This window comes from Halichoerus grypus, chromosome 2 (assembly GCF_964656455.1).
Source record: "Halichoerus grypus chromosome 2, mHalGry1.hap1.1, whole genome shotgun sequence".
NCBI classification, from domain to species: domain Eukaryota; kingdom Metazoa; phylum Chordata; class Mammalia; order Carnivora; family Phocidae; genus Halichoerus; species Halichoerus grypus.
In genome coordinates, this window is record NC_135713.1 from 191,745,083 (window position 1) to 191,770,102 (window position 25,020).

Sequence of the window (25,020 nt, forward strand, 5' to 3'; positions counted from 1 at the left end):
AGTCTATTAACAAAACTGTAAACCTAATTTGGCAGTTTGTTAGGTTAGACAACTGACAGTCTCATTTCATTTCTACAAATAGGTTTTTAGTGATTCCTTCACTTCCCCAATAAGGCTGGAAGAAGTTCCTGGATGTCTGAAAAAGGATCTTGGTAAACCCCTTGCTTTTTTAGTGTAAGCAATGGTTGGATAAACTTTGTGGCAGTTCTTTGTTAAGACATTTAGAGGTAGGGAATATTGGATTTGCAGAGGGAATGGTTGCTTGGGGCATTCCAAGGACTTACCCTAATTATCTAATACTTAGGTGCTCCCTATACTAAAAAAAAAGGAGTAGGAGCTCTCCACCTTTTCATGAGGGTCAAACCAAAATTAGAAATCCCCCCCCATCCCTCACTGCAAATCAAATGTAAAGCTTCTGGAAGAGGAGCTAAATTAAGTCCTTATGGGCCGAGTGGGAACCCTGTACATTCATTCCCTGTACAGCCGCTAGTCCCACTCTCCTAATGGGGGCTTAGGCTCTGGAATAGTTCTGTTCTTGAAAATGCAGGGAGACCCTGGGAATTAATTTCCACCCCCAAATCAAATAGTAAGACATGATGATTGTTGGCAGACAATCTCTCCTTTGCTATCCTGCCTGCCATTCCCTTGCGGTGTATTTAATAAACTTCTATCTCCTTAAAAATAAAAAAAAAAATTATTCCTTCCTCATCATGGTTAATCCAGCCCATCTCCCCCTGCCCTGTGTCAGTGTTTCCCTAGGGCAAATGCATTGCTCAAATCATTAATACAGGGGTTCCTTAAAACTTGGGGCCTTAGAATCCAGAGGGGGCCTTGGGATTCATGAACCCCATTAAGTTTTATGTAGACTTGTGTTATATGTACATTTTTCTGGGGAGAGGGTTCAAGAGAACCATGAGACTGTCAAACTCCTTGAAGGTTAAAAACCTCTGTAGGAAAAGGGGGGGGGGGACACAAAACTCCCATTGGAAAGCTTGCTTTTGTATCTAAATGGAATAGTGGAGGTGGCAGGAACTTCAAGAGTGAAATGCACCTTATGATGCATAAGCATTCACAAATCAATGAATCAAGGGGAATTATGCTGGTCAAGAACTGACTCAGGGCCTTCAGAGCTGGACTAAGCTGGTCCTACTCTGACAGATGGTCCACTGAAGACAATGTATGATCCGTTTTTCTTTTGGCCTAAAAATTACATTAAGGGGAGCCTGGGTGGCTCAGTCATTAAGTGTCTGCCTTCGGCTCAGGTCATGATCCCAGGGTCCTGGGATCAAGCCTTGCATCGCATCGGGCTCCCTGCTCAGCAGGAGGCCTGCTTCTCCCTCTCCTACTCCCCCTGCTTGTGTTCCCTATCTCGCTGTCTCTGTCAAATAAATAAAATCTTTTAAAAAAATAAAAATTACATTAAATGTCTATTTTGAAATAGTTTTCTTCGTGTTTTTAATTTTCCTTCTGCTATGACGTCATGCAGTAGTCCCAGAAACACGGCTGCTTGGTGGAATGGCAGCAACACTGCCCTCTGGCTTTATATACGGAGAAGCCTCATTTTGACTGCACTATGGGATGCAGCAGTGGTGACCTCAGATTGTAGAATTTAGTAAGATGGATTTAAGTTAATGATCTTGTTTCCCCCACTATCAGTCTTAGGAACACTCTATAAGTACATTTATCATCAGAAAAAAAAAAAAAAGTATGTTTTACTCTTAGGAGACAAATTCAGTTTAGTCTTTAAAAATACACAAATAGTTAATTTACTCACAAATGACTTTGATTTACCTTGAGATATGCAACTACCTGAACTTTGTTTCCAAAGGCACTTTATAGTATGTATTGCATTTATGTTCTTAGAATGATGAGATTTGTGTGAAATTTCAGTTTTCTATCAACACTTTCTACATTAAAACACTTGAGTAGTACACTGCTCTCAGGACAGAGAAAAAGACTGAATTACTTATATTAATGGGGGGTGGGTTGTGATAACAAATGATCTTCAAATCACTTGAGGATCTCTAGCCTTTCACTAAAGTCCTCTCTGCCAGACATTTTAACTGAGCTGCTCAAAAGGCCATGCTTACACATTGGCAATTTCAGTTTGTTTCCTTTCTCATCATAGGGTGCCTGGGTATCCAGCCAGGGCAAAGTGCTTCCTAAACTTTGAGACAGATGGCTGGAAACCTTAATCCTCCTCTGAGCAAGGAAAACTTTTGGGAGGCTAGCCTAGAATATAAAGTGGCCCTTGGGATATGGGGACCTTTAGATCTCAGTTTTGGGGAAAGCCAGGGAGGCCCAAATTGGTTTAATTCAGGAAAAATAGACCAGGGGGGGCTCCTGGGTGGCTCAGTCAAGTGTCTGCCTCAGGTCATGATCCCAGGGTCCTGGGATGCTCCATGGGGAGCCTGCTTCTCCCTCTCCCTCCCACTCCCCCTGCTTGTGTGCTCTGTCAAATAAAATAAAATAAAATAAATGGACTGGGTATCTCTAAAGAGAGAAAACATAAAAATTAGGCTAGTTTAGGAGTCAAAAAACCAGGGTCCTAGTCATATCTTTAACATATACTACTAGCAGTGTAACTCTGGAAACAACTGAGCCTCATTCTTCATCACCAAAATAGGGCTGTGCCAACTTTACAAAACAGCTATCAGCATTAAACAAGATAGCATGAAAATGTGTCATACAAAAGTAAGCTACCATTGATATAACTATTATTGTTTTTTCTTTTTTTTTTTTTTTTTAGTAATCTCCATGCCCAATGTGGGGCTCAAACCCACAACCCCGAGATCCAGAGTCACCAGCTCCACCAACTCAGCCAGCCCCTTATTGTTTCTTTTTAAGACCAAAGCAGTTGCCCATTTGATTGGTATTTTAATTTTCCCTTCATCCAGAGTAAAATTAAAATCCTTTGCTTGGGAAAATGTAAATAAATATACTTTACCCTAATGACTTCAAAAGTTATAGAAAAAAAAAAAATTCAAGAGGGAATCCATAGGGGGGAAAAAAACCCCAAAAAACAAAACCACAACCGAACAGTTTACCTTCAGAAAATCAAGAGCTGGCTATATTTAGTTAAACATCAGGTAATGCACCACGGGATTCTCCCTGGCCACTTACACCCAGAACAGCTAGCAACAAATATTCACGTCATTGCAATGGCAAAACTGGCTAGAGCTGAGACAGTACTGGTACCTAAGTACACTTGAGTTTGTGAGGTTTGTTTTTTGAAATTATTTTTCAAATTTGACAAGAACATTGGGATAAAATTCCACTTTACTATTATTTCTCACATAAGGTGTGGATAGTTGATGCTAAAAATGAGAATTTTTAAAGTAAAGAAAATGTCAAATTCAGGCCCTGAACACAGTGGGATCTGCTGACCAAAGGGTAACAGTCATACTTTCCAAGTGGGACAGAATATACAGTCTAGGAGGCAAAGATTCAATCTTGAGCCAGTTGTCTGAATACTGGAAAGCTTACCACCTCATTCTCCTTCTTCTTGAAAAAAACAAAGGCTAAGTTTAGACAGATCAGTATTTAAGCTCTCACAAATCCTCCTGAATAAACTTTTTCTTGGGTTTTACTTAGAGGTGGTTCAGTTATGACAAATGATGTATCAACAAGCTCAAGGGCAGGAACAATCCTAGTAGTTTACTAATAAACCTCTGCACACCAACAAAATTCTTTCAAATGGCTGAGCTGCTATAGGAAACTGTTGGTAAGTTCTTGAAATTGCTAGTGTGATCTCTCAACACAGCACCAAGAGCAGTTACATTTGGCTTAAGTTTTTTCAAGAGCAAAAATTCAGAAGGAAATCATACTCTCATTCTTCATATTCCATTTCACACATCCACTGACTTTGTGCGAAGTGTAAAAAGCCCTGGGTTTGCAGTGAGCAAAAAGGTTATTCCTGAAGGAAAATGTGGGAACTCGAGTGCCCCATGCACAAGTATAGTTGAGAAAATGATAGCATCACTGCTCTTGTGAGATACTCAGTAGAACTTGTGCTAGCCTCCAGAGGGTCAGAGGAGGAGATTAATTTGAAGTCTGAAGCCTGTGTTAAACACAGCATTCTGAAGACCTGGGTAACTCCAGCACAACTGTTAGGCAAAGGCAGGAAACCGAACTGGAGGATGGAAAGGAATGTCTAAGTGGTTAGTTCTACCTTCCTCTCTAGTTACTCCTAAAAGTGTACTTAAAACACAAACATGTGAGCGATTTAAAAGGAGAAAATTCAAAGAGAAAGATGGTGAGAGATAAGACACAATTAAAAAAAATGGTTAATTATGGAAATCAAATCAGAAGCAAGGATCTTCATCCTGGAAAGGACTGCTGCAAAGAATCAATCCTACTCGTCAATGAATCCTGCTCTCACAGAGCCACCAGGCCCCAGGAGTTGGCCGTCAGGGTCAAATATCCAGGACTTCCTAGCAACAACTGCTTGGTACCCTAAGAAACTGACCCTTGTTCAGCCTAGTTGGATGGCCACCCTTTGTGCTGCCAAGGGCAACCAAGGCCGCATTTCAGTAAGGCAGGCCTCCCAAATGCCCCAAATAACCTCTGAAGCAGAAGTTCTAGATTCCCAAATAACAAAGTTTTGGTAAATAAATGTTTACTGAAGAGTAGCTAATCCTCAAGGTATGTGGGAGGTAGCACTGGCCTTATTTTCAAATCAGGAAACTGAGGCATATAGGGTTTGTAGACTTTGTCATAAACCCCGAAGGAACTCATCTGAAAGGGGATAGCTGAGGAGGAAGTTGAAGGTCTGGTTGAACATTAGATGAACAACAGACTCAGCAACAAAATGACCAGTTTGGACTCATCTTCAGGATTTGGCCCCTGGCCGAGCCAATCAAGTCAGTGGTAGCACACAAAGAAATAGAACTTGGGAGTTCCTAACTTCCAGTCCTGTGTTTTGCTCAGAAGATAACCAAGAGAGCATTTATAAACTGGGTTTATTCCCAGCTTTATCAAGGAATGGAAAAGCTTGTGGTTCAACCTTAAAGATGGTAACCTTTCATCTTTATAAATGAGTAACACAGTTCTGCATCTGGCACAGTATTCTCCACCTAGTAGCATCCAAAGGTTTAACTACATTACTTCACAATGGAGGATGAATCACAAGAGTCTGGGATCCTCCTCCATTAAATTGACAGAAGAACCACAAGGATAATCTTTAAAGCCCCTTTCAGCTCCTAAGACCTTAACTCCTACCAAGTTAATGTTAGCTTCTCCTAACTCCCATCTTCTCTTGAAGAACTGTAAAATTCACATGACATAAGCCAAAAGTCAACCTACAGTATGAATCAAGTGTACTGCATTTAGTGTTTCAAATTTTGGTTTAAGAAATCGAGTCAAGTGATCATATTTTCACAATCCAGTTGTTAAGACTTTTTCTGAGAACATCTGGAGAGTGGGGGAGAATATAGATAAGGCTATGGAATTGTCATTTACAACTTAAAAAAAAAAATTGTTAATAGGAGGGCGGCTTCGGTTCTCAAAAACCTTTCAAGGTTCTTGCTAATAAAGCCAAAGGCTCAGGAATGATGTGACCACGTGTGACTGGCAGTGAGATTCATCACAAGGTACCCTCAAAGGTAAAGTTGACTACCCAGTCACTCTCATACTTTAGAGTTTACCTAAGCATAATTTTAACTGACATTTTAGCAACAAAATAATTAAGATAGCCCTGAACTGTATGTAAATCTCTCTGAAGTTGGATTTTGAGCAGTAGAAAACAAGATGGTCTAATCTGTAATTCAAGAAAATAATTTCACATCAAACTTCAATCCTTAAGCTGCTATAGCTGTAATATAAGGTTGAGTGTTTATTTTTTTGAAAGCAGGTCTCCCCCACCTCCCCAAACGCTACAAATATGAAGTAGCTCAAAACTGCAATTTCTTATCTTGGGAGCATCTGGGATCCACAGAAGTGATTTTTCAATTGCTTGGAAATTCAAAATAGAGGTTCCGTAGTAACAATGCACCAGTGGCAAAATACTCCCCATTTTGTTTAGTTTGTGGGAGAAACGTTCTTTAAACTGGAAAGAATTTGTGGTCTTATAAAGATTACGTTGGAATTAGTTCTTTTTTTCCCCTAGGAGGGCAGCCATTTCTCCAAAAGTTTTGGTAAAAGTCATGGCTCAGATTTCAAAACGCAAACAGATGTTCCTGAAGCATCCGAAATGGGCCACTCCACTTTTATTCCCAGAGCCATGGCCACTCGGTTATTTTGTGTCCCCCAAACCTGTAAAGGGCAAAAACTCAAGCCCTCTTTGGTGTAAACTTTCAAGAGAAGTGCAACAGCACATTTTTGGAGTTTCCCAAACCGGCTGGGGACGTGCAAGGTCAGGTCGTTCCGAGAATCGGGGCTGGAAAGAAATCTTGAGGCCAAGAGCACTCAGAGATTTCCAAGCACTGGGTTCGTGAAGGTTTCCACGAGCCTCTTATCTACCTAGTTCCGGGGGAATTAGTGGTTGTTACTGTAGGAAGAAGGCTGGTCCTTCTCGAAGCCCGGGCCGCGGGATGGCTTTGGTGTATGGGGGAAGATGGTGGGTTCACCCGGCTCTCCGCCCTCGGGGCCTCCAGCTGCCTGCCACGCCAGAAGGACGCGCGGCCAGAGCTGGGACCTCCGCCCTCCCCCGCAGCGCCAGTCTTTGGAATCTGGCGTCGCCCCCACCTCGCCCGTCAAAGCGGGGGCACCGCAACGCTGGGCCCCGCCGCCATACCCAGGCCGCATGGGGGTGGGGAAAGAAGTTGGCAAAGCTCGGCCTCAGGATCTGCGCCCCCCGTGACAGGGCAGAGGGGAGTCGTTTCACCCAGTCTCTCCCCAACTGGGGTCTCGGGGAACACGCGGTAATTGCCCAAAACCCCGCCCCCTGTGAGAGGCGAGGCTGCGGGGCTGCCGGGACGGTTTGAGGACCGGGCCCGGCCGGGAAGACTGCAACCTTCACCCCCCCCGGCCCCCGGTCCCACTCCCCGCCGTCTCCCAGCGCTACCACTTCAGGCAGCCCACTCGGCCCGGCCTCTCCCCGCGCCCGGACCACCCCCCATGGGGTGCTCTCACTGCGCAGCGAGTCCCTCCGCTGCCTCCTCCCAGCCCAAAATGGCGGCGGCGGCCACCGATCCTTCTCGTCGCCTTTCTCTAGGGCCGAGGATCCCTCCGCACCCACAGCCCCGCCCCTCTCGGCCGGATCTATTTTCTGACCCGTAAAGATTAACGCCATCAATGAACTCCTCAATTGATCTCGGAAGGCGGGTTCTGTTGTGCTTCCGCACAGCTAATCGTTGACGAAAGTGAAAATATTGGCAGGCAGTTTGACCAATCAAAGAAGGCATCGGTGAGCGCGGGCCGCCACTCGCGCAAGGGCAGATGGGTTTTGGAGTTCTCGGTCTGACTGTAGACGTGACAGGATCTTCATCCGGCTTTCCAAACTAGAAGAACTACAATCCCCAGCAGGCGCCGCGCTGCCAGGTTGTCCCCTCCCCCCGCCCTTAGTGCCTGAGCGGCTTGACCAGAGCTGCTGTATCTGCCCTGAGAGGTAGGGCTGAGGCCGTGGGAACTGCAGAGACAGGCGGTCGGTCGCACAGAAAGACACACAGATATAGTCGTGTGCATAGTCCTTGACAGCAAATAGGTCAGTTCCGCCTTTGCAAAATCTCCTTTCTCGAACCACTTCCCCTCTTCCAAGGAATCCATGCTTATTCCAGTTGGGCTACCCTTTCAGCTGCATTTAGTGTGAAGACTTCTTCCCCTTTCCTCTGTTTCCCGTCCTGAGAGGAAGGAGAGGGGGAGACAGGCCAGGCCCAGGAGATGATAAGGCTTCAGCCCTGGGCTCGGCCCAGGCCACATCTGTGTTTCTCGAGGTGCTGAGTTTGCGAGCCCAGCCTGAAGGGGCTGGGGGTGGGGTACTGTCGAGGGGGCTGGGGGTGGGGTGCTGTCACGACTGGGGCCTCTGGAGGCAGTGAGGAAAGGACCCCTTGGAAAGCCTGCTCCGTATTTTCTTGTTCCAGCCGCTGACCCACTCCACCGCCAGCCTCTCTAGGTCACTGCTGTATCTTCGCCCCCCTGGGCCAAGACCTTTCCCCCTCTGGTTGCTGGGGGAACAAAGCCCAGGACTAGCTTCCTAGCTGCCAGCCTGGGCCTCAGTGACTTCCAGAAGGACAGCCTAGGATGTAAGCCTTGGCCTGGGGCCTGAGGGACAGGACTGGGAGGATGGCCCCTTGCTGGCTGGAGGTGTGAAAACCAGGGTGTGGAGGCTTCAGCACCTTCGTTTGATAATGACGATGTGCAGGTCTGATGCTCAAAATGGCTGCTGCTGAAAAATTCCTGGGCAGCCAGTCTTCCTGAAAATTCTCCTTTAAGACTTAGCTCTCTGTTATTTAAGGCAGGTGTCATTAGTTAGAAGCATCTGCTGAAAGATTTGGAGCAGAAGAAGGTGGCTACTCCGAACCAGACCAGCTGTAATACAGAGTCACCAGCAGCCCTGGAGGAGGCCAAGGTAAGCCCCACCTTCCCAACCACCTGAGTGCCCTGACACGGATTCTGCTAACTGGGATCCTGGCCGCTTGTCGCAGGTGTGTTGGCAGATCTGGAAAACCAGTATGTCTAACCGAGTCCTTATGCCAGGATGCCACATCTGTGCTATCTCATGAAATCCTAGCAGCCCTTCAAGGTAGGAATTACTGTTTCCATTTCGAAGAAGCTCAGGTTATCAGAGCTGAAATACCTTTTCTAGATTCATGCAGTCAGCAAACAAAAGATCCACGGTTTAAACTTAGGGCCTTCTGACACCAGAACCCTGCCTTGCATTTTGTCAAGGCTGAGAACCAAGTCTGACACAGGGAAAAGAGTTTGAGCAGTTGGTTCATAATTTAGGATGGGGGTTGCGGTTCACAGAGGATCCAGGAGAGAGGGAGAGACAGATTGTATCAGGCTCTCAGGAAACGTCACCTTCTGATCTGGCAACAGGAACCCAGACTTTCTCTGCCCATGCTCTCTCTTGCTGCACCCACATTGCCTATTCTCCCCAAGTTTACAAGTCCCTATAGGTGAGGAGGGGACTCAGCTCCTCTAACCTACCCTACCTAGCCAGTTGCAGTGTTTTCTGGAGTTAATTTGGAGTTCATGACATGTCAGGGTTAGAAGTTCATAGAGGGCAGATGACTCACCCAGATCACACAGCTTATCTGCAGTAGTGGGAATGGTGGTAAAGGGACAAGCCTTCAGGAGGGAGGCGGCATGTGGGGCTGAGGGGCAGGGATGGTTTGGGTGAGGGGAAAGATCATGAGGGGACACATGCTGAGGGCTGGGGGCAGGTGAATGATTGTGCACACACAAGCCGCCTTGTCTCGGCACTGCCAGGGGCCTTGCCTCTTCTGGGGTGGGGCAGAAGCTCTGTCTCAGTTGGCTCAAGACACTGGTGGAGACAAGGCCTGTTCCCGATTGACGATCTCCTTGCAGGTGAAGTAACAGTACAACACAACAAACAAACATACACACATACTCCGTACACACTCTGACATACGCCATCCCAGATGAAGCGAGAACCTCAGGTCCTCCAAAACACGCACAACACACCTCCAGCTCCTATAGGGCTGCATACACCCCCAGTGTACGGACCTGTGCTCGGGTATCTCTGAACCGTGGTGTGCATTGTAAGCAACATGCCAATGGTAGCGGTTATTATTAGAATTCCCCAAACCACAGACATAGAGCAATTCATTCCCCATCCCCCACACTGAGTGCTCCCACCCTTACCACGACGGAGATAAACAGATGCTCTGCACACACACTGTCTTGACAAAATTCTTTCCACCTCTTAGATAAGTTCTAGAATGCTCTCAGCTGCAGACTGGAGGTTCACCCTTCCTCTCCCTAGCAAGGGCCTCTTTCCTGGTGCTCATGTCAAAGAGGGATACCAACTTCTGCCTGGAATAAATACACTCCATCTTCTTGACTCTAGACCAACAGAAAGGAGCGTCTCATGTCTCAATGTCTGTTTGGTTTTTTTTGGTCTCAGTGTCTTTTGAATCCCCCTCTCTTATGGGCTTTATGTCATTTAGCCTGTTTATTGAGCACTTACCTTGGGCCATGCAGAGGGACATAGTGGTGGACCGGACAGACAAGACACATTCTTATAGGAAGAAGACAGATGGTAAATGGTATTGTGGTAGATGCTACGCGGGATGTTAACTGGGTCACACAGGATGGTGTCACTGGGAAGGGGAGATGGGGGGATCTTTAGATAGGGTTGGGGGGGACCTCTGAAGAGGTGACATTGGCACCAAGCCCTAAGGAGTCAGCTATGCAAATAGCTGGAAGCAAGATCGGCAACATAATTTGTAGGCCTCGGTGCAAAGGGTTCTTTATTCAAAAATTGTTTAGAAGTTCAAGACAAGAACAGCAGAGCATAAAGCAAAGCGTGGGGCCTTTCCGAACAGAGTGGGGGTGAGGGGCTCTGAGGTTGCTTACCCACGAAGGCAACTCTGTGGAAAAGACAGTCTTTCTAGGAAGAGGGCTGATCGAGGAAACACAGCAGGAGCCACTTCCCATCCTGTGTCCTCTTTCGCCGCCTTCATCCAAACAGTATTTATTGCACGCGTGCTCTGCGAGGCACAGGACAGCGACTGTTGGAGGCACTGAAATTCCGGAGTGAAATACACGGGCAGAATTCCTGCTGTTTTCATGAGTTTACTTGGGAAGCGTTGGTGGGGGGGAGCCCATCAACCAACAAATAGTGGCAGAGGGTGAGAGGCTAGAGAGGGACCCAGTGTCAACTGTGGGAAGGTCAGCCTCAGGCCGGCTGGTTGCAGAAGGGTTCCAGCACCAGGGACAGGCTGGCTGTGATTCACTCTTCCTTGTCCTCTCTGTTTAGACCCGTGGTGCTCCTGGGAGCCCCCAAACAGCCCCCGAGCCTCATGACCCTGGTAGTTCCCTGCCCCTGACACCCCGGAGAGAGTGCCACTCAGAGGAAGAAGATCCGACTGGGGCTGGCAGTGGCCCGGGCTGGAGCGGTAGGGGCTCCCGGGCCCAGAGCCCAGGGGGCAGCTCGGCCCAACACCCAGGGGGCAGCTCGGCCGAAGCCGCGTTGGGCCGGAAGAAGCCCCGCAGGAGGCCTTCCAAGCGCAAACGCCACTGGCGGCCCTACCTGGAGCTGAGCTGGGCCGAGAAGCAGCAGCGGGATGAGCGGCAGAGCCGGAGGGCCTCCCGGGTCCGCGAGGAGATGTTTGCCAAAGGCCAGCCCGTGGCGCCCTACAACACCACCCAGTTTCTGATGAACGACCGCGCCCCTGAGGAGCCCAACCTGGAAGTGCCCCACGGGGCCTCCCCCCCGGGCTCCAGCGGGGACAGCGAGGCCGGAGAGGGCGACGGGCGCTGCCGGGCTCACGGCGAGTTCCAGCAGAGGGATTTCTCCGAGGCCTACGAGCGCTACCACACGGAGAGCCTGCAGGGCCGCAGCAAGCAGGAGCTGGTCCGGGACTACCTGGACCTGGAGAGGCGGCTCTCGCAGGCCGAGGAGGAGAGCCGGAGGCTGCAGCAGCTGCGGGCGTGCGCCGGCCGGCAGCCCCGCCGCCGGGCGGAGGAGCTGACTGCTGAGGTTGAGAGGCTCCGTTCCGAGAACCAGCGCCTGCGGCAGGAGAACGCCCTGTGGAACCGAGGCGGCGGCCACTAAGTGGGACCCCTCAGCCAGGGTGCCCCGAGGACCAGGTCCCATTTCATTACGCGCTCAGGCCAGCTGCCGCTCGGGGAGGCAGGTGACAGATGAAAACCACTGCCAGCACCCCTGTGCCCCCTGAGAACAGCGAAAGTAGGTTCAGCCTTCCACCTCGTCATTTCCCTAATTTGTTCTTTGATGTCTTCTTATTTTTCACAAAGAAATTAAATGATTTTCATGAGCTCAAATGGGAGTGGCTAGGACTGATTTCACTAGGGCTGCTCTGAGAATCAGAGCATATGTGTCCCCGAGAGGTTTGGGACGGGGGTCCCAGTCCCTGCCCTGCCCCAAGCCTGGGAGGCCTGCAGACCTCTGTATTGGGAAACCACCAAGGCCTCCAGGATGTCTGAATTCCGCTCTGTGTGTCCGGAAACAATCAGACTGCCCTGAAGGTTTTATAGAGGAGGAGGCAGGGGTGGGGTGGGGCTCAGGAACCATGGGTTCGGCCAGAACTTGACTTCAGATGCCAGATTGCTGTGAGGGCCTGGGGGTGTCCCTGGAGGAGAAAGGGCATGATATCAGGAGGGGTTCCTTCAGGGTTTGTTCCCAGGCTCCCTGCATTCTCCCTGTCCTCCCCCCATAGTGCTGGATGAGGTCTGGACGGCATGTGTCTCCTTGTCCTTGAAGCCCCCACCCCCCCAACCCCCATACCTGGAAGCCAGTGGTTGGGCAGGAGGTTAGTCATCACTTTTGCCCCCTAACCTCCTGGAAGGGCACTTACAAGTAAGCACTCAAGAGAAGTTTTCTCTCTTTTTTTTTAAGGTTTTATTTATTTGAGAGTGCGTGCGCACGCGCGAGTAGGAGGGGCAGAGGGATAGGGACAAGCAGACTCCACGTTGAGCGGGGACCTGAATGCAGGGCTGGCTCCCACAACCCTGAGATCCTGACCTGAGCCAAAATCACGAGTGGGATACTTAGCCGGCTGAGCCACCCAGGCGCCCCAAGGGAAGTTTTCTCCTAATGGAAAAAAAGCCCAAGAGGCGAGGGTGGGCAGCAAATCAGTCCTTAGCAGAGCTGGTGGCCTGGCTTCCTTGGCGCTCACTGTGCGTCTGTACCTCCCGCTCCTTCGCCGAACCACCTGTGTGCTCCGTCCCCGCTGAGGTGAGCCCTCACCTGTCTGCAAGATCGGAAGCCGAGTTAGCTGGGATAATGCGGACCCCTCCCAGTGCGCCCCAGTATTGGGCTCTGAACTGAGCTCCCGCAAACCCTCCCTCAGACCCACCCTTCCCCAGACCCTGGTCTCACTTCCGTCGCCCTTCCAGAGTCCTTGCTGGTTGCTGAGTTCAGGGGGTGGTGGAGGGGGAAGTCAGCCACCTCACCAATGAGCCCGGGTTGCTCTGTCACCGCGCACGGGGAGGGGCGGAGGCCTGGCCCGCGACCTAGCTTCCATTCCAGGAAGGCTCATCTTGACAGGCCACACTGGGCAAGAGAAGGGCTCGGGCCTCTGAGCCGCTGGGATGGAAATGTTGACGAGCCCTGTGTGTTGCCCGGACAACTTTCATTTCTGCCCTGCCACACCCAGGCCTCGCCAGCGCCTTCAACAAGGAAGCAAGGCGAGAACAGATTCTAGGAAGGGATGGTTTTCAGAAAGAGCAGACTCTCCTGTCCCTGGTGGGGGTGGGGTGGGGGCGGGGTTCTGCCAAAGATTTTAGCCCCCTTCTCTTTGATCCCGAACAGCTCAGGAAAGGTCAGAGGAATGATTGTCCCCACTTTACAGATGGGAAATCCAAGGCTCAGAGAGGGAGTGGCTTTCCGGAATTCCTAGCCTGCCTTCCCCTGTGGGGTGCTAGCCAGGGATCCAAAGACCCCTGGGCAAGGCGCAGGCAGCCCCAGGCAGCCCCAGTCAGCCTCCCAGCTGCTGCATTCCTCAGCCGGGAGCCTGGGAGCCCAGAGGGAGAGGGTTGGGCCTGGTTGGACGAAGGTTGTTTACCCGGGGCAGTGTGTGTGTGTGACTAGGAGTGGAGAGAAGATTCCAGAGGGGGTTGCTGGAGTGTTGGAGGAGGGGTGTGGTGTGAGGGAGAGGTGCTGGGCGTGTGTCCCGGAGGCGGCTTGGGCCAGCGCGTCCCTGAGTAGGCCTGAGCTACATACAGGGGAGGGGCCAGGGGAGGGGCCAGGGGAGGGGCCAGGGGAGGGGCCAGGGGAGGGGCCAGGGGAGGATAAGCTGAGGAGCCTGGAGAGAGGAAAGCTGAAGCTGGCCCTCCCCGCCCCCTACACACACACACACACACACACACACACACTCACTCACTCACTCACTCACTCACTCACTCACGGGCTCTTGGTCAGGGCCACATCAAGGTGGGTTTATTTTCCCAAGGCTGGTGGAAGACAGGATGGGGCAAGAAGAAAACAAAAGGAGAACAGTGAGCAAGGAAAGTGTCTTCACTGAGAGGGGTCGGTGAAGAAGAGTCTGTCACCTCCTCCCCCCATCTGGTTCCCTGACCTCAGTGCCCAGGAGCCCCAGGGCTGAGCTGGAGTGTCTCTGGCAGTACTGGGGAGGGGCAGCTCGGCTCCAGGTGGTGGCCAGCTGTGGATTCCTCTTGCCTCTCGCCTTTCCCCCTCTCTGGCTGCCGGGCCCCGAGGCCTGGGCTTTTCCCTACCCCACCACAGTGACAGAGCTCCAACTTAACAGCAACCCCCCCGCTCAGCCCCCACCCCATACACACCCCCTCAGCTGGGGAAAGCTGGGCTTAGACACATTCCCCTTTCCCCTCCAGGCTTTTCTAGAGCAAATATTCAGTGTCTTCCTTCCCTCATGCCCACTGGCTTTCCAGGATCTTCTTGGTCACCTGGGCCAGGAGAGGGAGGCCCACAGAGGCAGCTATTTCACGGGGTGACGCTTCCTACCACCCCTGCCTGCGTACCCTCGCCCACATCCTCCTTTCTTCCCCATCAAGGGCTCCCTCCACCCCAGGTGGAAACTCCTGTGTCCAGAGAGGGGGGGCAGGAGGAGTGTGCAGGAAGTGAAGAAGGGGGTGTGAGGTGAAGTGATCAGTATGAGGGAAGAGGGTGGCCAGTTCCCACTGCTCCTGTTGGGTGTAAGCAAGGATGGCACTGGCCCTTTAAGTGGGGGTGCCAGTTGATGCCCTCCCCCAGCCAACCCAATTCATGGGCACACTGAGCATGTGCAGGAGCTGTGCAAGCGCAGGGGAGGGAAGTGGGGGGATAGATTCCGGAGGGAACTCCTCACCCTCCTACTTCCTGTAGCTGCCCCCACTCTCCTTCCTGGGTCTGACAAAGGAGCCCATGGTGCTCACCCAATCCCTTCCCCCACCCCAGACCCCGGTGGGTGCTGCCCTCGCGGGACGCTGGGCGTGCAGGGGGTGATGGGCAGGGCCTCTGGGCCCCAGGAAGTCAGGCAGCCCCCCTGCTGCCCTGAGTGACACACACACTCAGCCCAGGGCCATCCTCACTTCTCTGATGTGGGCGGTGGATAATCTTCCTGCTACTTAACATGTTCGCTATCATTCCATTGGCACCAGGGCTTTTAAAAGAACCATCTACCTGTGATGAAGCTCTGCTAGGAAAATTAAAAACAGCTAAAAAGATGAGGTCCTTGCCCCCTCCCCCAGGTTTAGCCTCCAGTCTAAACTCAGAGGAAGCAAACAGCTCAAAGGCTGTTACCGCCTGTCCAACTCCCTCCCTGGTTCTCCCCCTTCCCCCACAGGCAGTTGGCTCCCCAAGTCCAAGGCTCAAACTCTGCTGCCTGAACTGGCTGTATCCTCTGGACCACCCTCCCTCTTACTGTTCCCCCACCTCAAGCCACTCTGTTTCTGCAATGGCCCCCCATACCTCAGCCCTCCCTCACCTTCCTGCCCCCCCTTGGCATTTGCCCTCTTCCTCCTTTAATCTCTCTCCAAGGTACCCTTCTTTCTTTTTATTTTTTTTGAAGATTTCATTTATTTATTTGAGAGAGAGGGGGCGAGAGCACAGGGGGAAAGTGTGAAGGAGAAGTAGACTCCCCACTGAGCAGGGAGCCCAATGTGGGGCTGGATCCCAGGACCCTGGGATCATGACCTGAGCTGAAGGCAGATGCTTAACGGACTGAGCCACCCAGGCGTCCCTGGCTACCCTTATTTGTCATCGAGGTGAAATTCACATAACAGAAAATTAACCATTTTAAAGTGAAACAATTCAGTGGCATTTAGTACATTCACAACGTGTGCAACCACCACGTCTATCTAGTTCCGACGTTATCACCCCAAAAGGAAACCCCTGTCCCCATGAAGCAGTTAGTTACTTACTCCCCACTCCCACCTTTCTCTAGCCCAGGCACCACCAATCTGCCTTCTGTGTATGGATTTACTTATTCTGGATATCCTGGTGGTAAAGCCAAGAGGGAAAGACTGGTCTCCTGGGGCCTGGATCTGAAATGACCTGAGAGGACCCGAGGGCCTGTTGTAGAGGGAGCACTGTACCTGAAGGCTCGAGACCTGTGATCCATCCCAGTTCTGCTTCTAACTCAGGGGCCTCCTCTCCTTTGTTCAATGGCATGGGGGTTGGGGGGGATGCTTCAGGCCAGTCTAGGATCCCGGGCCCTCCGGGGCCTATCCCTGGCCAGGGGGCTGTGTCTGGGAATATGCCGCCTGGCCTGAAAAACAGAACACCTCCTTGATCCTCTTGGCTCCTCCCTGCCAGGTCCAGGCAGTGCAGGTGGGTCCGGGGGATGGTGTGATTCATACCGGGGGGTTTGGGGTCAGATGCATGAGATGAGGCATCTTTGGCTCGGAGAGGTTGAGAAGCTAGCAGCCAGTTCTGTCTGATTGTGTTTGAGCCGTTGACCACTGTGCTCTCCTGTCTTCAAAGAGATAAAGTAAGTTAAGGTTTAGCAAAGTGTTAGTGGTGTGGGAATGCTCTCAGATGGAAGCGGCCATAAATTTTACTACTTGCAGGGTATTGTGTAATCAAGAAGCAAAGAGCTGCATTCCTAGGGGGTTCTTGGGAGTTCCTCTGGCCACCCCCTTCCCTTATCTTTTGGAGAGCATTTCCTCCTTGCCTTCTCTACTGGCCTCCCGAGGATGACAGTTTTGTGGGGGCTAAGAGGGGCTGCCTGGACCTTGAGCCCTTAGGGCAGGTGTGGGTGGGAAGCATGTCTTCCTCTCCCCCAGATAAGATATCATTGCTGCCTAAACCTGGAACTCAGTTCCCCCGTGTCTCCACGGCTGAACGTCTGCCCCTGCCCCCAAGCAGAAGGGCCTTTGTGGACCCAGGGAAGGGAGGGACTGCACAGGCCTTGCCTGGCCGTGGGACAGGGTGAGCAGCTGGTTCCCAGTTGGCCGCGGTGTCCCGGCTGCCTGTGGGTGTGGACATTCCAGAGCCCACCTGCCCCAGAGATCCTCTCTGGACCCCATCCAAGATGGGCTGCCCAGATCAGCCCTCAAGGCACCTGCTGCCTTCTGCCTCGTGATGACCAGGATGGGTGCCCTGCCCTGCTTTGTCCTTACTGCAGGGGCTCTGAGACGAAGTTCCCAGGGAGACTAAGTTGTGAGGGAGAGACCTTATGAGCCCCATGGGGCATCCAAGAGCCCGCCCTGCCACAGCCTGTCATTCCAGAGACAAGGAAGGGAAAGGGGTCTCCATGGGGCCCATAATTCCCCAGGCTTTTACTCCTTCCACCTTCCTCCTGCCTCCCTGGGGCTCTCCTTAGGCCCATACACACCCTGTCAGCCACTCAGACTCCTTGTCTGGTCACAGGTCCGCACCTTCATGCCTAGAACTGAGCCCTGTGGCTGCTGGCCTGGCCGGCTCCCTCTCTTTCCACTGGGTCCCCAGGCCCCACTGTCCTTCTGGCTAGACGCCCCCCTTCCTTTGCTTCTCAATCCCAGCCTCAGTTGCCCCCGCCTTGGGCCTTTGAAAAAGAGGATCTTTCTCCTCTGGGCCCCTGGTCCAACTGTCCTCACTTGTAATTCCCATCAGCTGTATTTGTAGCCACAGGCATCTCCCTGGATGTCTCCCGGGACTCATCCCACTCCCAGAATCCCCCCCCCCCCCCCCCCCCCCCCCCGTGAACAACTCTAGCTTCCTGACCTCCCCGGGCAGCGCTCTTCAGCTGCCTCTCCTCCCCCCTCCCCCCGGGCTCCAGGTGCTGGGGGCCTTCCCCTTTCCCCCACAAATGGCTACGCAAGTGTGGTCCTAACACCCTTGAACATTTTTTTTCACCACCATTTGAAATTCCACGTTTATTGTAAACTACTTTCACATGTGCGTTTGTGAATTTTCTATTCTACTAGTTCTCCATCTCATTTTTAAAAAAGATTTATCTATTTGTTAGAGAGAGAGAGAGAGAGAGAGAGAACGCATGCGCTGGCGCTGGGAGGGGAGGGGCAGAGGGAGAGGGAGAGGGAGAGAGAGAGAATCCCCAACTGACTCTCTGCTGAGCTCGGAGCCCAGCTCAGGCTTGATTCAGGACCCTGAGATCATGACCTGAGCTGAAATCAAGAGTCGGACGTTGGACCCACTGAGCCACCCATGCACCCCTCCATCTCATTTACTGATAAACCAATCACACTTAAAAAATTATTATGCTGAGGGGCACCTGGGTCGCTCAGTTGGTTAAGCGTCTGCCTTCGGCTCAGGTCATGATCTCCAGGTGCTGGGATGGAGTCCCATTGGGCTCCCTGCTCAGTGGGGAGTCTGCTTCTATCCTTCTCCCTCTGCCCCTCCCCACTGCTCATTCTCTCTCTCTCTCAAATAAATAAATAAAATCTTTAAAAAAATTATTTTGCTGCATAATATGCTTTAATATCTGATAGCTCTGTTCTCTCTCATTACCCTCTTTTTACTAAAGATCCCTGGATATCCTTAGATTTTTTTTTTTTTTTTTCTAGAGTACATTTAAAAGCAGCTTGTCCTGGGGGCGCCTGGGTGGCTCAGTCATTAAGGCTCAGGTCATGATCTCAGGGTCCTGGGATTGAGCCCCGCATAGGGCTCCCTACTAGGCGGTGGAAAGCCAGTTTCTCCCTCTCCCACTCCCCCTGCTTGTGTTCCCTCTCTCGCTGTGTCTCTTTATTTATTTATTTGACAGAGAGAGACACAGTGAGAGAGGGAACACAAGCAGGGGGAGTGGGAGAGGGAGAAGCAGGCTTCCCGCTGAGCAGGGAGCCCGATGCGGGGCTCGATCCCAGGACTCTGGGACTCAGGATCCCAGGACCCTGGGACCATGACCCGAGCTGAAGGCAGACGCTTAACGACTGAGCCACCCAGGCGCCCCAAATGAAATCTTAAAAAAAAAAAAAAAAAGCAGCTTGTCCAGATCCCCTCCCCAAAGCATATCTTTTTTTTCCCCCAAAGTATGTCTCTATCTATCTACCTATCATCCAACTACCTACAAAGATACAGATAGATATGCAGATATCGACATACATGTACGTATCTTCAAGAGATTTCTAGATGTCACCTAATTCAACACCGATCCTGAGGCTGGATTAAATACCTTTCTAAATCTGTGATTCTGTCTCTTGTATTCTTTAACTATTTTAAGGGTGTAGTTCAGTGGCATTTAGTACATTAACGTTGTTTTGCAACCATAACCCACCATCCATTTCCAGAACTTCTTTCTTTTCATGTGCCCAAACTGCGACTCTGTATCCACTCAACAATAACTACCCACCCCACCCACCCCCAGCCCCTGGCAACCACCATTCTTCTTTTCAAGAAGCCTTTTGAGATGATCGCTTCCCTGCTGCTTCCCATCCAGCTGGAGTCCAGCTTCCCTCTCCTTGCAGAGCTCCTTTGTCCAACAAAGTATTGCTCCTCAACTTGACTGCCTATCGGAATCACCTGGGAAAACATTTTAAAGTTCCGGAGTCTGGGTGCCAGCCCCCGGGAATTCTGATATAATCCGTCTGGGGATGCCATCCAGGCATCAGAGTTTATAATCCGTCTGGGGATGCTGTCCAGGCATCAGAGTTTTTAAGGCTTTCCGGGCGGGGGGGGGGGGGGGGGGGGCGGTTCTCTGTGCAGCCAGGGCTGAGAACTACAGTTCTAAGAACTCTAAATGTTCTCTCTGCCCAGCTGTCTGTGACCACACGTCCCATGTGTGGGTTGCCTCTCACTTGCCCACATCCCTAGGAGGACTCCTAGATGTCATGACTTCCAGTATGCAGATGCCAGACAAGGAGTCAGGGTGTTTGGGGAGCTTTGGAAGGCATGGGGGTGGCCAGAGCTCAGATTAAAGAGGAAGGAGGTATGGGGCGCCTGGGTGACGCAGTGGGTTAAACGTCCAACTCTTGGTTTTGGCTCAGGTCGTGATCTCAGGGTCGTGATCTCAAGGTCAAGGTTGTGAGTTGGAGCCCTGTGTCAGGATCCACGCTCAGCACGGAGTCCACTTGAGATTGTCTCTTCTTCTCTTGGCCCCTCTCACACGTGCTCTCTCTCAAAAAAATAAATAAGTCTTAAAAAAAGAAAAAAAAGAGGAAGGATGCATTTCCATCAATCTCTCCAGAGATTCCTGGCCTCCATGGATGGGCCAGGGCTTATGAGGTAAGAGCAGAAAACATGCTGAGGGCCCCTCCAGCAGTCAGATTTTGAAATTTTGCCTAGCAAAGATCTGTTGCCTCATGGCCGCAGCAGCAAAACCACCCACAGTGTGTGTGATGATGATGACTTCTGCCCCATCTGGGCAGGGGGGCCTCCGGACCGGGGCTTTCCCCAGGCCTCCTGCTACTGGCATCCATCTGTGAACCAGTGCCCTGTGCGTTTGCCGGGAGTTTCAGAATCAAATGCTATCCTCGCTTCCCTTTCTAGTGCCTTTTTGATTATCCCTCACCCCATCTCTTCTTGCTCACCCAGAGTGGAGGGAGGGCGGGACGAGGCCACTTGGAGGCTTGGGCCGGGAGGGTTCCCTAGAGCCAGCTGGGCTTCTTCGGGGTGGAAATGAAGAGCACAGACTCTGCCCTGGGTTCAGAACCTGCCTTAGTCTGCCCACAGCTGCTCCCCAGCCACACACAGAAGGGACAGGTGCCTTCTCCATCGGCTGCCTGGACACCACACCCTTCTCTGCCGGCAAAGGGATGGTGGGTCTCCCCAGAAGCACCAACAGCACTATTTGTTCATCCGACAGATACTCACCGCGTGTTTGGTCTTCTAGGGCCTCGGGAACAGAGCACCATGCACTGATTTGGAACAACGGAAATGTATTTTCTCATGGTTCTGGACTCTAGAAGACTGGAATCGCGGTGTGGGCAGGGCCGTGCTCCCTCCGAAACCTTCAGGGCCAGAAGCCTTCCTTGCCTCTCCTTAGCTTCTGGTGGCTTGCTGGCATGGCAGTCTGTAGTCTTGGTTTGCAGCCGCATCACTCCAATCTCTGTGTGTCTGTCTGTGTCCCAAATTTCCCCTCTGTATGAGGACACCCTAGTGCTCACTTCAGCAGCATATAAACTAAAATATAAGGACACCCTAATTACCTCCTTTCAACCTGATTACCTATGTAAAGACCCTAGTTCCAAAAGAGGTTACATTCTAAGGTATTGGGGATCAGGATTTCAACATATCTTTTTTGTGGGTGAGGGGACTCAGTTCAGTCCCTAACTCTGGGTGTCCATGCTGTGCCCAGCACTGTGCCAGGCACTGGGGATGTCACAGCAAGCTGGATAGACATAATCTCCGTCCTCATGTACCTTAGCCTTTCTTGTTTTACCTATAGCTTCTTCTTCCCCCCCTCTTTTTTTTAAAGTAGGCTCCACACCCAATGTGGGGCTTGAACTCACAACCCGGAGATCAAGAGTCCTGTGCAGGGGCCGCCTGGGTGGCTCAGTCGGTTAAGCATCTGCCTTTGGCTCGGGTCATGATCCCAGGGTCCTGGGATCGAGCCCTGCATCGGGCAGGGAGCCTGCTTCTTCCTCTTCCTCTGCCTGCCGCTCCCCCTGCTTGTTCTTTCTCTCTCTCACTAGCTCTCTCTCTCTCTGTGTCAAATAAATAAATAAAATCTTAAAAAAAAAAAAAAAGAGTCCTGTGCATTACACCGACTGAGCCAGCTGGGTGATCTCCCCACCTATAGCTTCTTATTTAATTCTAACCCTTAAAAAAAAAAAAAAAAGATTTATTTATTTATTTGAGAGAGAGAAAGAGAGAGAGAGCGGGGGGAGGGGCAGAGGGAGAGAGAATTTCCAGCAGACTCCCGGCTGAGCATGGAGCCCCACACGGGGCTGGATCCCACCACCCTGAGATCATGACTGGAGCAGAAATTGAGTCGGACCCTTAACTGACTGAGTCACCCAGGCGCCCCTTAATTCTAACTCTTGTTCACAAATCACTCTGGAGTGTTCAAGCCACTTTCTTTCACATGAGTTTATTTGGGCGATATCATGAGATTCCCATTTCACGGATGGGGAGACCGAGTCTTGGAGAACTGAGGTGACTTGTTCAAGGTCACATGACTAACAAGTAATAACACAAGTTAACAATCAAATTCAGCACTTGCTGGATACCAACCAGTGTGACCTCACACACTTCAACTCATTTGATCCCCACAAACATTTTTCAGGATGAGGGAATTGAAGTAAGTTGCCAATGCCATGAGGCTAATAAGAGATTGTACAGGGATTTGAACCTAGATGGTCCAGCTTCTGCTTCCATGCTCTCCGCCACCACCATACGGTTCTCTACAGTGAGATATGGCCTTATACCTTTTTTTTTTTTTAAAGATTTTATTTATTTCACAGAGAGAGACATAGCGAGAGAGGGAACACAAGCAGGGGGAGTGGGAGAGGGAGAAGCAGGCTTCCTGCTGAGCAGGGAGCCCGATGTGGGGCTCGAACCCAGGACCCTGGGATCATGACCTGAGCCGAAGGCAGACACTTAACGACTGAGCCACCCAGGCGCCCCGGCCTTATACCTTTTTTGCTGCTCTCGGCTCTATGCCAGCAAGTCAAGCCTGATTACTCGTGTTCCCTTCCTGCCTAGCAGAGAGCCACCTCTTTGCTCTTCATTATCTAACTTCTCTGAAGCTCCTTCTCTCTTCCTCTTCCCTCCTGTTCCCTCTCACTCTGGACAAAGTTGCTTTTTCAAATGTTTTATTTATTACATACAATATTTTATTTTATTTTATTTATTTTTAAAGATTTTATTTATTTATTTGACAGAGAGAGACACAGCGAGAGAAGGAACACAAGCAGGGGGAGTGGGAGAGGGAGAAGCAGGCTTCCCGAGGAGCAGGGAGCCTGATGCGGGGCTCGATCCCAGGACCCTGGGATCATGACCTGAGCTGAAGGCAGACGCTCAACGGACTGAGCCACCCAGGAGCCCCTACATACAATATTTTAGACATAAAACAAACACCCATGTACCCACCACCCAGTTTAAGAAATAGCAACATTGCTATTACTGTTGAAGCCCTAGCGTCTTACCACTCCCCAGTTGCATTCGGGGGCGCACCCAGGATCCTATATTGGTGACAATCATTTCCATGCATCTTTAGAAACACAGAGTTGCTTTTGACTGACAGTAAGGAATTTTTGAGCTTGATTCTTGACAAGGAGCCGTAGCAGGAGGTGGGGATTAAAGGTGGAGGTGTAGCTTGAACTGGATCTCTTTTGCAAATATATTATGCCGAAATAATTCAGACACAGAAAGGCATATAGAATGAGAGAAGGAACCCCCCCCGCCCCGCTCAGGAAATGCAACATTAAAAATGATCCCCAGGGTTTTCCTCCCTGATGGAATTCTTCCAGATGAAGCACCCACCTGAATTTGGGGCTTATCCTTTGGAGCTGAATCTTGGGGGAGAAGCAGGGGGCTAGAGTCAGCTGCGGGTGGGAAAGGACATCAGTAGCAGAGAGAACAGCAGGGCAGGGACTCAGAGGAATGAGTTCAGGAACTGGATGCTGGGCTTGGCTGGCAAGTTGGGGAGGAGGGGTGGGGAGCTTGGGGAGGTAGATAAGCAGCCATCCCTGCCCTCCTTGGGGACCTCCCTTTTGAATTTCCTTCTATCATTGCCCTAATCACACGGAATCCTAATTATTTGTTAGCATGACTCTGAGATCCTAAGGGTAGGGACCCTATTAATCATCTTTGCCACCCCAGCATCTGACACAATGGCTGGCACAATTTTTTTTTAATCAAATATTAAATTGGTTAAGTGAGTGAATGAATAGCTGTTGAATTGATTTCAGCCTGCCTTGTGGGGGTGGGGAGCTGCTGGTGGCAAGAAGACAGTCGGAATGGGAATGTTTTTGAAGAGAATCATCATTTTCCTACGTAAAGTGCAGGACCTCACTGCCTTCACCCGTGCTGGCAAGCAGAGACCTTGCTTCTTAATGCCGATCAGTAAGGGTGAAGATCTGCTGTGTAGACAGGTGTGTGATGATGCCACGGATGACCGGATGGGCTTCTGGCAGCTTCAGCCACATCAGCGTCATTTGAAACCCTTTAAACTATTCGCTCTGGTTGGAGGGAAGTGAATAATCAGCCTCCCGTAGGATTGGACCTATTTCTCTTCCTTAAAAACAACCCTCCAAGCCTTCAAGCCCCTGCCCGTGTGCTCACTATGCTGTTAAGTCGGCTTACTGCTACCCCGGCAGCCCATCGTTTGCATTCCTAGAAACCCCTTTCGGGGCTGGGCATGCTTGGATGGGTTTTGAGTGGTGAGAAGTGCTGTTCTCAGAGGCTGCATTCCACACAGGGCCTAACAAACAGAATGCATCTGCAGTTAGTGGCATCTCTTTGCTTGCAAAGAATTCATGTGCTGAAGGCTGTTTGTTTATTCTCTCGCCCCAGCCAGATGTGCTCCTCAATCCTGTTTTAACCAAAACTTGGCTTACAAAGCCCCCTTTTCTGTCCCACGGAGAGGACAAGTGTGCTAATATAAAAAAGACGAAAGCATCAAGCTATCATACAGATACGTCTTAAAAGGTTTCAGATAAAGAGCAGGTTATGAAAGGATTTTGGCAGGGTGATTCATAGAAATTTAGGCTACCGGATTCTGAATTTGCACAGCGCCGATTAATGAAGTCGTTTTGTGCCTTGCTTCTCTGTTCCCTGTAATTCAGTTCGGATACACAGAGTGCTGAGTAAGGCTGGGGGCTCCTTTGTTGCTGCCCCTCCACAGGTGCCCCCCAGCTTGTGGCAGGGTGGGGAGGGGTGGGGCGGGCTTGGGCCCTGGGCTTGGGATTTGGTGTGGGAAGACTTGATATGAACCCCGGCTCTGAGGCTTCTACAGGCTCACTGACCTTCACCAAACATTTATTGAGCACCAGGCACTAGGCTGGCGCTGGAAAGACAAAGATAAATCAGACATAATTTCTTCCTTCTCCTGCTTTTTTTTTTTAAACACTGAGGAGTATATTGATTTTTTATTATTT

The 25,020-nt window shown here is 50.8% G+C and overlaps 1 protein-coding gene and 1 long non-coding RNA gene across 8 annotated transcripts in view; one reads left to right on the forward strand and one right to left on the reverse strand.

The window, feature by feature from the left end:
- The first annotated feature begins 7,483 nt into the window (after window positions 1–7,483).
- HEXIM2 (HEXIM P-TEFb complex subunit 2) lies at window positions 7,484–11,910 on the forward strand. 3 transcript variants are annotated; one of them, XM_036116783.2, is made up of 3 exons: window positions 7,484–7,642; window positions 8,397–8,506; window positions 10,883–11,910. In XM_036116783.2, the coding sequence occupies exon 3, from the start codon at window positions 11,231–11,233 to the stop codon at window positions 11,678–11,680; it is 450 nt and encodes a 149-aa protein (XP_035972676.1). In that variant the 5' UTR covers window positions 7,484–7,642; window positions 8,397–8,506; window positions 10,883–11,230; the 3' UTR covers window positions 11,681–11,910. The 3 variants fall into 3 exon arrangements, with proteins under 3 accessions (XP_035972676.1, XP_035972675.1, XP_035972679.1); XM_036116782.2 differs by having other exon boundaries at window positions 7,485–7,642; window positions 8,393–8,506; XM_036116786.2 differs by lacking the exon at window positions 7,484–7,642 and adding an exon at window positions 7,692–7,871.
- A 545-nt stretch (window positions 11,911–12,455) lies between these two features.
- LOC118538597 (uncharacterized) overlaps window positions 12,456–25,020 on the reverse strand; it is a 28,662-nt gene continuing 16,097 nt past the window's right edge. Inside the window, exons 4-7 of one of the 5 annotated variants that reach the window (XR_013445125.1) lie at window positions 20,792–21,100; window positions 16,405–16,520; window positions 16,141–16,313; window positions 12,456–12,839 (exon numbers count right to left, since the gene is read on the reverse strand). This is a non-coding gene — a long non-coding RNA (uncharacterized LOC118538597). The remainder of the gene's footprint in view (window positions 12,840–16,140; window positions 16,314–16,404; window positions 16,521–20,791; window positions 21,101–25,020) is intronic. The other 4 variants (XR_013445124.1, XR_013445128.1, XR_013445127.1 and 1 more) reach the window with 4 other exon arrangements.

Coding starts and splice junctions, on each gene's coding strand:
- HEXIM2 (XM_036116783.2), top strand. CDS start 11,231: ATGTTTGCCAAAGGCCAGCCCGTGGCGCCCTACAACACCACCCAGTTT.